Source organism: Lycium barbarum, chromosome 12, assembly GCF_019175385.1.
Source record: "Lycium barbarum isolate Lr01 chromosome 12, ASM1917538v2, whole genome shotgun sequence".
NCBI classification, from domain to species: domain Eukaryota; kingdom Viridiplantae; phylum Streptophyta; class Magnoliopsida; order Solanales; family Solanaceae; genus Lycium; species Lycium barbarum.
The window spans coordinates 48,838,470-48,850,127 of NC_083348.1; the positions used below are offsets into that span (position 1 = coordinate 48,838,470).

The 11,658-nt window shown below is 35.9% G+C and overlaps 2 protein-coding genes across 2 annotated transcripts; both read right to left on the reverse strand.

The window, feature by feature from the left end:
* Positions 1-962: 962 nt before the first annotated feature.
* Positions 963-4,572, reverse strand: LOC132624251 (uncharacterized). Its single transcript, XM_060339055.1, has 6 exons — positions 4,331-4,572; positions 4,047-4,250; positions 3,298-3,384; positions 3,095-3,211; positions 2,593-2,989; positions 963-1,134 (listed from the first exon to the last, which is right to left on the reverse strand). Exons 1-6 carry the CDS (start codon positions 4,529-4,531, stop codon positions 1,082-1,084), a joined length of 1,059 nt encoding a protein of 352 aa, XP_060195038.1. The 5' UTR covers positions 4,532-4,572; the 3' UTR covers positions 963-1,081.
* Positions 4,573-5,589: 1,017 nt separating this feature from the next.
* Positions 5,590-7,624, reverse strand: LOC132622638 (uncharacterized). Its single transcript, XM_060337282.1, has 2 exons — positions 7,019-7,624; positions 5,590-6,658 (listed from the first exon to the last, which is right to left on the reverse strand). Exon 2 carries the CDS (start codon positions 6,642-6,644, stop codon positions 6,180-6,182), a length of 465 nt encoding a protein of 154 aa, XP_060193265.1. The 5' UTR covers positions 6,645-6,658; positions 7,019-7,624; the 3' UTR covers positions 5,590-6,179.
* Positions 7,625-11,658: the final 4,034 nt, after the last annotated feature.

Consider the following 11,658-nt stretch of genomic DNA (forward strand, 5'->3'; position numbering starts at 1 on the left):
TTGTTGTCTCTCCTCCTATGTTACTGCCTAAGTTGTCTATTATGCTTCTATATTGATGTTGATCATGCTTTACATACTCAGTACATTCTTTGTACAGACGTCCTTTTGTTTGTGGATGTTGCGTCATGCCTGCAGGTGTACAGGGAGACAGACTGGACTCATAGTTGCTTATTCAGAGATTGCATAGCAGAGCTCCATCTCATTCGGAGCCATACCTTTTGGGTACTTATTCTTTTGTGTACATAGTTATAGGCATAGTGGGGTCCTGTCCCGCTCATGTGATATGCTATACTCTTAGAGGCTCGTAGTCATGTGTATGTGGTTAGTTATGTTTGGCCTCGTCGGCCTATATTTTGTATATCATTTTGTTGGCCTCGTCGGCCCATGTACCACTACTGGAAAATAGGCTTATGGCAACGCCGAGAAAACCGTTGCTATAGACGGGAGCACTGTTGCTATATATCTATAGCAACGGTTTAACGTGCGTTCCATCTGCTCGCGTGCCCATATATCTATGGCAACGGTTTTTGCAACGGTTGGCGAAACCCGTTGCTATAGCCTTATCTACAGCAACGGTTGTCCCTCTTTCTGATGCAACAAGTTTTTGTGTTTATATGGAACGGTGTCCAACCGTCCCCATAGACCTTAAGCAACGACCTTTTAAGGCTATTGCAACGGTTTCGTAGAGGTTATTGCAACAGCCTTTTACTTTATTGCAACGGTATTTGTCTATTGCAACGGGTTTTTTGTTTGTACAAAAATCCAGTGCAATTATTTGGAACAGCCTATTGCAATGGTTTATCTGAAATAGTAGCCCTGGTTATAAATTGATATATATATATATATATATATATATATATATATATATACATATAAATAAATAAAATACATTACAAATTACATAAACCTGAAAACACAATTTTTCATAATCCAAAATATCCAACATATATACCCGTAAAAGCAAAATGTTCAACCCAAAATGCATAATTAAGTTTTACATTTCAAGATTTAGGATAAGTTTCAAAATGTTCGATAGCAAAATGATTCTTAGAACATGTAGAAATCTTCATAAAAGATCTTCTCAAGTAAGATCAATGTCTTCACTGTCTCCTTCCCTTTCTTCATTTTCGACACCTACAAAAGAGAATAAATAATGTCACTTCCCTTCAAATGCACGCGCACATAATACAAAGATAAAACTTATTATAAGCAGATACCAATTTTAAACTACAAAGATAAAAGATCTATTATTTTTTTCCTTTTTGTTTTCCCTTAAGCCCCAGGTTTTAAATGTTTTGTATGGGAAGGTGGGATTTTGAACCCAAGACCTTAGTGACTTTGATAAAATGGAGCAAGCAATGTCAGCATTTAAAACATTTTGTAGTGTTAACTATATGATGACACCAAGATGTCTATTTCCTTCAAATAAGGAAAAGATAATGCAAGTTAGCTTCAAATAGACAAATAAGACCAATCAATGGAACAGAAGAAGCTGTGTAACTCGTTGAGGAGAACTACCCTTGACTGGATATGGAATTCCCTCATATCATATCATGCTACAAGAAAGAGGTCAACCAACCAATAGTAAATGTAGATGTGTTGGAGAAACATCAAACATCAGTGGCAAAAGACCACAACTAAGCAGAACTAATGAGACAATTATCAATTATCAGAGACCATGATAAAGGAAATAGAAAGCTGGGAAGACTTGTACGAATATTACTTGCAACTAAGTTTGTATTGGTTTATAGGAAGGTATAAAACTCCAGGACCCTAAATATGATATATGATTTAATCCCAACTCACCACAAGAGAATAGAATAAAATGGATAATGACGCCTCTTTTAATCAGAACTCGGTAGTCCAACATTATCTTTGAACGAGAAGTTAGTACCAATTTTCAATTCAAAGTGTTTGCAATTTTAATCTAGGTTACACTCAGCTTTAAAGGTTCGCCAATATACATCTAGTTTCCGCACTCTTGGAGCAAGACTAAGTAGAGAAATTGCTGATGTAATAGTTACAACCAAAAGAGACCAGTAGAGTCTACATTCAAAATTCGAAAAGAAGAAACAATATGTTGCTCCCTCCTCCACCCTCTTACCACATAGCTAGAGAAAAATATATCAAAAACTTTAAGTATCTAACTCCTGCAGCTATAGACATTCTTTGTGCAATTCATTCGGATAATTAGAGCATAACTAAGAATGCTAAGCCTAGACAGAAACAACATCACATGATAAATTATTTCGCTACAAGACTGGAATGAAATCACAAGGCATTTGTTACCCTTTTTCAGTTTTCCTTTCAACAATCCAAACACATACAAACTCATGAATTGAACAAGAAAAATGTGACCAGTAAAAGATATATACAGAAATAGAAATAAGCATGCAAGCAAACTTTGATTCCTTTTTCTTTTCAGGAAGAAGTCTACTTTTCAGTAATGTCAGCAAGAAAAAATCAGCTAGCATAAGAAAATTAAAAAAACAAGCAGGCATAAGATTTGACTAAGTTTAGGCAAGAAAGAGAGATATTTAACATAGAGAATAAGAAGGATGAGAAGATGAAACAGATCAGAATAAATTTGACCTTGATTGTTACCAGGTGCAGAAGAAGCTTCTCCTGGCGAACGAACACTGAACCTTAACATATTAGGATCAAGTTGGAATTCTGGATTTAGCTGCTGAATTTTTGCAATGAATTTCATTGTAATATCTTTTTCCATGGTATCCTTTTGAGCGTTGAATTTTTCCTGCATTCTTTGTTGCATCCTCTCTTCTATCTCCTCCATTTTTTTCTCCATATCATCAGTAACATTTGAAGAAGGTCCAGAATCCGCTGCTTTCTGTTTCAAGAGAGTCTTGGTAACCCCACGTCCATACAATCTTACTCGACCTGGATGATCAGGTCCCATTACTGATACATATGCATCAACTGATTGACTGCCATCTTCACTTTCTTGAGTTTCTATTCTCTCCATTTCAGCCTACAAATCAGATTGAAGAGAAGGGAGCTCAAGTAAATGAAACTAATCCAATATTTAAGAACAAGCAAATGATATCGATAAACCTTTAAATAGAAAATTTCGTACTATTTTGCTAGTCGTATCTTCATATGAGTCCTTGTATACTCGGCCTGGTTTCCTTCTTCTAGTAGCCACAAAAAACTCCTTACTTGACAAAGCTTCAGGATTTTCCTTCTTTTTTTTCTAGTTAGATAAAAGATATCATAAAAATCTTCCCAAGTAAAGTCAACAAGTTCATAGTAAATGAACAATACAAGAAAACACCAAACCTCACGGATTATAGCAAAACTTGTTTTGCCAACAGTGTGTGGATACCTCAACTTTTTTCGATTCTCTATATTTTTTCTGGACATGTCCTACAAAAATATGAGTTAGTGAAATAATAGAAGCCAAAAAATATATAGAAGAAGGGCATAAATCAGATATCTGAAGGATGCTGCTGGTTGCTAGTTATTGGGAAGACATGTTATTTGTACCATTGAATGTATATAGCAGATGATAAGGGATTTTCAGCTACTGTGATATGCATAAGTACTGGAATTTGCACCAGTGTTTTGTTGAGAAAATGTGATATGTGGAGAAGGAAAACAAGTTGGTGCTGGTTTTGAAGTTGGTTTTTGGTGATGGGTTGAAAAGAAGACTTCATCATCATACTCAAATCCTATAGGAAGAGGCTATGTTGATAATTTTTTTCACTAACACTGGTTTCTTTTTTACAGGCTTGGTTCTAGCATGGAAGGTTAAAAACATCAGAAAATCAGGAAGTTTGAAATATATTTGTACCACTGATCATTTGAGCAAGGATTTGGTACAAGTTTGTTCATATTAGACATGGTGCATCATATCCTATTCTTTTTGGAAATGGACTAATACAGTATTGATTAGTGTTGGTACTGAGCTAGGATATGAGTTAGTGCTAACTTTGGGAATTTGATACAAAAAAAAAATCAGATATCTTTTGCTTTTGAATAAGGCACTAATTTAAAGAAAACAAAGTTGTCTATGATTTATATCTTACTTGAGCCGTATCGGAGTTCCAATATTCGAGGAGAGCCTTAAATTGAGATTCTGAAACTTCTTTAGGCCTTTTTGCCATTCGAAGTTCGTCATTGGCGTAGCGATAGTAGTGTTTCTTCTTCAACCCATTCTTATACTTTCTCCAAGCAAGTTGAATTGTTCGCAAAGTCCATTCTTTCGCTACTTTAGGAATGTCATATTTCTCCTACAATTTGATGCAATTGGGTTAGTGCAAAAAATCTGAAATACTTTCAAGTAAAAAATGGAACATTGAGAAATTCAAACCAAGGTATAGTTCCACATATCATCATGTGTCTTCAATTTCTTCCATTTAAACACATTAAGAGGACAAAAGGTCCCATTCCTTGCCAATGTGCCGAGGAAGCTACCCAACTCTTTAACAATTGCTTCAGTAGGACCAATGGGTTGGTGCAACTCATTTAGCACGATCAGTTTGCGCTCACTCCGTCCATGTACACTTTGCATTTGTGTTCCACCTCTTTTTCTTTTCTGAGTGGAAGGGCCTGTAATAATATGAACAAAAAACAGTTTATAGTCATGCAGAAAATTGGTCCAGACCTATTTAAAATTTGGTAATTTTAGAACATGAGCCTGCTTGCTCATGAACTGTTTTTAGTAAGATAAAAATTAATTCTAAGATGAGTCCCCTGTCAGTGGATAATAGATTTAACAGATAATATGGTTTTAAATAAAAGACCAAAATGCTCCAAAGGAAAGATGCCAGACAACTGAAATGCAGAAAAGTATGTTCCTAGCTATATTGAAATATGAAGGGCAGCAGCCAAAAGCAGTGTCTGCAGTTTATATAACTTGGAGAAGTTTCAGTAGCACTTTAATAACAAAGACAAGAAAAAAAAAACGAATCTGTCAAACACACTAAGGCCAGCCAAGTCAAGAAAAAAGATGATAGCATTATCTATTCTGCCTGATATTCTTAGACTGACAAATAAAGGAAAAAAGAGGCTTCGAAGAAATGATTAAACATTTACAAAACCTGCTGCCTGACCATCCTAATGCATTTCTGGTCCCTTTTCTAAGTGTAATTACCTTTTATTAACAGGATTGGGTAAAGGAGAAAACTAAAAAAGAAAATTTTGCAGCTTCCAGGATCATGTAACAGTGGAAAGAAATGAAAACGAACATTGAGGGCGATCATGAAAAGAAATAGTATCATACAAGCTCTAAATAAACATCCAAAGTAAATTGTGCTTAGTCTTCACTATGTCAGTAAGCTATGCTAAGTTACAGAATAAAGTCAATAAACAATAAACCAATTAACATAACAGACAAAAACAATTTAGATCGCCACAAAACGCCGAGAACATTCAGTACTCAACGGCCAGTTCAACTTCACATCTCAATCTCAACATACAAAGGGAAAAAACAGTGGAAATACTTAACTTAAAGATGATTCAAAATTGGAAAAAAAAAAAATATATATATATATATATATATGAGTACCAAACTTGTGAAAAACAAAAGGAAACTTTACTTAATCCCACTCATAGTTATCACATAAGAAATTCTCAAAATACACAGATCGAAGTGTTTGAAACTGAAAAAATTACTAAAATTAAAGTTAGCAACATTTTCTACTATAAAAAACTGAGAAAAACGGCGTAGTTTGAGAGTATTCTCGAAATGTAGAGATCGAACTGCTTATAACTGAAAAATAAGACAGTAACAAAGGAAATTCCACAAAAATTAGAAAAATCAATTAAATCCAAACTTAAAAGCACTTCAACTCTGAAAACTAAGAAAAAACGAAGTAGTTCAAGAGTATTCCCGAAATGTACAGATTAAACTACTTCAAACTGAAAAATAAGCAACAAAATCCACAGTAACAAAGGAAAATTCCAGTCAAAAAGTTGAACAGTAATCACACTGCTAAAATCAAAGTTAGCGAGCATTTTCTACCATCAAAATCGATGTCAGCGGCGTAGTTTGAAAGTATTACTGAAATGTAGAGATGGAACTGCTTAAAATTGAAAAGTAAGCAGCAAAATCACCAGTAAACAAAATTTGGAACAATCACACTGCTAAAATCAAAGTTAGCGAACAACTATCAGATTTTATAAGCTAAAGACTAATTCTAATTTCAAGTGCATGTAGTTTAAATCTGTAAAATCTTGCCTCTTTCCCCAGATTGGTCATTTGCTTCAAGATTAGTAGAATCATATGGATCTTGTTGGATTTGTTCATTAACTGCTTGTAATGCAGGAATGCTGGAAAGTTGTGAGGTTTGTTGCACTTGTTCTTGTGCTTCTCCTGATTCAGCAGTGGTGGAATCCAACAAGACTTGCTCATGTACTGTTTGTGCTGCAGGACAGATAGAATCGGGACACACTTGCCGCACTTGTTCCACTTCAGATCCAGCTGGAATGTAGTTTGAGTTCTGCTTGTGCTTGTAATGCTTTTCATTTGACTTTGTAACATGAACATCTGAAATGTATTTTGAGTTTGGCTTGTGCCTATGATTCAAAACCCTTTGGCTTAGCAAAGATACAACTGATCCAGGTGGAATGAAGTTTGAGTTCTTAACTCTCTTGCTTTTTCTTGAACTCCCGTCTTGATTCATGATTACTCAAGTCTCTGCAAGTTTTAGAATATGAAATACAAAATTGGTTAGTAGAATGTCAGTGCTGAAAATAAAATCAATCAGAATGGCAATGGGATTATATTATCTAGTACTATTGTGACACAAACTAGGACTATGAACTCGAGTTCTACTATATGTAGGCAGAGCATTAATCTAAGTAGAAATAGATAAAAGTTCACACTAAATAGGAAAATTAAGAGTCAAAAAGAAACATGATTTTATTGCATTAAAAAGGGATATTCTTGTAGAAATTCAAGAAAAGATCATAAAATATGTATGAAAAAAGACACTTATTAGACGCTCAAAATAAAAAATGAAAACAATGATGAACATATATAAAAGGAGTTCAGAACTTTATTGTCTAATCATTTTCCTCCATCCAATCCCAATCAGTATCATCGAACTCATCCTCCTCTTCCGATGTTTCCATAATTGTATCTTCTGAATGTTGTGCATTAGATGGAATATCAACGACATCAGCGGGCACATCTTCTCTTGACCATCTAATGTCACCGTCATCTAATCTAGTTGATGGACCAATGTCATCATTAGGCTCCCTCCAAAATGTGTCTCCTATATTAGGACAATCCTCTTTCTCTAGATCATACAAATCAACAGGGACTTTATTCCTTGCATAATAAACATCTTTCTCAACTGGATCCGCCACATAAAAAACTTGATGAACTTGTGATGCCAACACAAAAGGATCATCTTTACTGCATAACTTATTGAAGTATACCCGAGTTAACCCATATTCATCTACTTCATTATGAAACCAATCACATCTAAACAGTACAACACTAAAATGGCCATAATAATCAATCTCAATGATATCTTGAATAACTCCATAATAAATAACCTCGCCATCTATGGGATTTTGGTCCCTAGAACTAGCAAAACTATCTGTTGTTGCTGCTAGAGTCACTCCACTATTTTGAGTCTTTCGTGGGGCGTCCCGACTTTTTGTATGAAATCGGTATCCATTAATGAAATATGCAGTGTGTTATATCCCGCATTCTTGTACAATCGGATAATTCAAGACAATCGCGGGAAGACAGTAATCAAGGCCATATTTTTACTTTGCTGGGCATATAAGTTGTTATGAAAATATTAAAGTGGAAATAATGAGAAAGGTCAAGGGCATAAAAGGAAATTCGCAATATGACTCGTGGAAATGTGGAGGGAGACGAAGGGAAAATTTGGAATGTGGAAAAATTAAATTTTCATGAAAAGCACAAAATAATAATAATAATATGGGCTTGGAGGAAAAAGGGGCCATTTAGGCCATCTATAGTAAATGGGCCAAAGCCCATATGAGCAAAATTTATAAGTCCATAAGATGACTTAATTAGTCATCTTATTCATTATTTCTCTAGAACTTTCAAGAAAAAGCAAGAACAAAAAAAGAAGGAGAAAACCTTGAGGCCATTTCGGCCAAGAGGAATTCCACAAGAAAAAATTGACTAAAATTCCTTCAAAAATCATTTTCTACCAAGTAGAGGGTCCTTAACAAAGTGGAGTTGTTGTTGAAGCAAGAAAAATTCAAAATCATACAAGTTGCCAAGTTGTAGTCAAGCGAAGAAGTGGAGGAAACGAAAGGTGAGGACTTGTGCTCTTTTACATGTTATGAATATTTATGCATGTTGTAGTGTACAAAAGTGGATGAAATTCATGAAGAACAATATTATGGGATGTGGCCGTGAGGTGTAATATGTGTATGTATGTGTAGGAATCATGTTTCAATTGTTTCATCTAGTATTTGGTTATTAGTGTTGTGAATGCTATGTGGAATAATGGAAGTTGAATAAATTTGGAGAGGTTGTAGTGTGTATGCTTGATGTTGGCCGTATAGTTGTAGTGTAATGTGGAAGATAAATGGTTCTTGTTGTTATGGAAAATTTGTTGTGAGGTTGTTATAGGAAAATATGTGACTTTATTGTAGTTTATGTGAATATGGAAATGAAAGTGGCAAGATGCAAATTATGATTGTTATTAATGAAATTGGAAGGTGAAAAATTCATTGTGGGTGAATTATGGTTTTGGTGGAAGTTTATGTAAATTGAATATTATGTTCTTACATGTATAGAAGACAATGATATTAGTATGGTGTTGTTGATATATATATTATAAGGTTAGTATTGTTTTATGAAAGTTGGAAGGTCTTGAAGGAAATTGTATATTGATTGAATTGTTAGTATTGTTGTTGGCATTGTTGTTGATACTTTGGCCGGGTTGAATTCCCAGGGTTGTTGTTGATTGAAATTGGCCAAGTTGAACTTGGTGGGATGGAGTATTTACAGGGGAAGTGCTGTCGAAATTTCGGTAGACAAATGTTACTTTAAGATTCCAATTCCAAAAGCTCTAACCAAAGTTGGTAAATGTGACCAATTTGTAGATTTTGGCGGATTTGCGACTTGAATTCGGGATAGCATACGGAGCGGCAAGAGGTATGTAAGGCTTCATCCTTCCTTCTATGGCATGTCTTAGACGTAATAAGTTGGATATGAGCCTCGGGGACAACCCTATCCCCCGGAATCCGCGCCTAAAGTTTCCCCTTTCCCGTTCAGTAGAATTGAACTAAAAATGGTGTAAAAAGTTGGAAAAACTTCCTAAGCCTCTAGAACTTGCTACATAGGACCCGACTACCTTAAAACCCTCATAAGTGACGTCATAGAATGGAATGTACACAAATTTGGCATGCCGCCTCAGTTGACCCGAGGTGGGCCCAGTTTTTCCCGGTTTTCCTTTGTTGACTCGTTTGACTTGTTTCGAAGTTGAATCTAAAAGAGAACTTTTGACCCTTGTTCCGATTATTAAACGGCAAGTACTGTACCATTCTAATGGAATTATGTCCATGATGACCGTGGTAACGATGATGTCAAGAAAAAAAGAATACGCCTATGACAAGCATGACAAAGATGATTTCATGACTAAAATGATGAATATGATCTTATATGGATAACGATGTAGTCCAAAATGAGAAAAATGCCTACGGTAGATATGTTCTGCTATGAAAAGGAAAATATAAAAATGTTAAACTATATCTTGATACCCTAATTCTATTACAGGTAATGACTACTCTAAAGGTTCTAAGTAAATGAAACTATACCTTATGACCCTATTTGATGTTTTTCTCATAATGACACTTTTCATTGGTAGCCTCGCCTTATAATACTCATCCCTTCAAGGTGAGACAAAGCGACTACGGTTGTTCCATAATGTAATCGGAGGTTACCGACCTTACGTCACTCCGATGAATATGTGACTTTCTTTGGGCTTCCATGCATGCTATTTATAAGATACATGTATATGTGTATGGGTATGTATATGTATATGGGGAAAGGGGAAGGGCAACTGTTTTATCACCACCTGATTCAGCTGGATTCCATCCCGGACGCGGGATGCCCGGACGCGGGATATGGGAGAGCCATACGCGGCGTCTGTATATGTGATGTATGATATATATGATATGATATGTTGGGACACCGTTGGGGAGGGGGTGGGAGAGCCGATGTATTCGGCGTCTGTAAATGTGAGGAAAAGATACCGTTTACTGAAATGTACTGTTTTCTGTATACGAAAATAAGGAACACCGTGTTCTGAAAAAGGGGCTAAGCTTGCATGGTATCTGCCTACAAGGCATACACATGTACAGCTTACTTCTGCTCCAGGACAAGCTCTGTATGTCTATTCTGTTATTATTCACACTCTATATTCAGTTACTATGTTTTCATTCAGGCCTTACATACTCAGTACATTATTCGTACTGACGTCCCTTCTTGTGGACGCTGCGTTTCATGCCGCGCAGGTCAGCAGACAGGTGGATTTGAACCCTAGAAGCTCTATCAGCCGCACTTGACAGCGCTCCAGTTGTTCCGGAGCCCCACTTCCGCGGTACTATTTTGCGTATGTATATTCGGGCACAGCAGTACCCGGCCCTATCTATGTATAAGTGTACTATGTCTAGAGGCTCGTAGACAGATATGCACAGTCAGTTATGTACAATTAGATATGTGGTATTTTGGCATCTTAATGCTGCTATGTAAAGTGATAGCGAAGTTTACTAGTCTATGTTCATAATGACGCTGCTAATGTTAATGTTAAAAAAAAAATAAAACAAATATGGTACTGTTCATGCGGTTTGCTAAGAGGTAAAGGTAAAATGATAGATAAGGGGTGCTCCGTACAAGTATCGGGTACTCGTCACGGCCCCTAGTCGGGTCGTGACACAGTGTATCTCTTGCCCACCACATAAGGCATTCTAGACAGCCATATTAGATAATTGGGTACTTCAACATTTTTAACTTTCTGTTCAAACCAATTGCTAAATTCCCGACTATGATTCCTTGCTCTTGCCCATGCGTTTGATCTAGTATGATTACTCATCAAATTCTTATGTTCCCTGCAATCATGAATATTTGAAATTTAATATTTAGGACTTTATAAATTGAGCTTAACAGACGTTATCATAACGAAATGAACGAAGTTTAAAATATAAGTAATTGTTATGTATTTGATCTTACTCGATAAACTTTTCAACTTGTTCATCTCCAGTGTTGAATAAAGCATACCGATGGGCCTCATAACGTAACTGTGGATCCATCATAAAAGTCGAATCCTTTTTCTGCTCAATTCCAATTGGATGACCTATCTTAGGGAATATAGGTGACAAATTCTGAACACATTCATCATCCTCAGTCTGGTACCCACTGAATCTTGTCTTCACTCCATCGCGTAGGTATATTGAACAAAAGGTCAAGCACTCTTCAGCCAAAAAAACCCTCTGCTATTGATGCTTCTGCACAAGATCGATTACGAACGAACGTCTTCAACTTACAAAGGTGCCTCTCATTGGGATACATCCAGCGAAGATGAGTCGTACCCCCAAGCTTAATTTCATTCACTAAATGAATAGGTAAATGTGGCATTATATCAAAAAATGTTGGATGAAAAATCCTTTCGAGGTCACATATTATTTCAACAATTTCAGAAT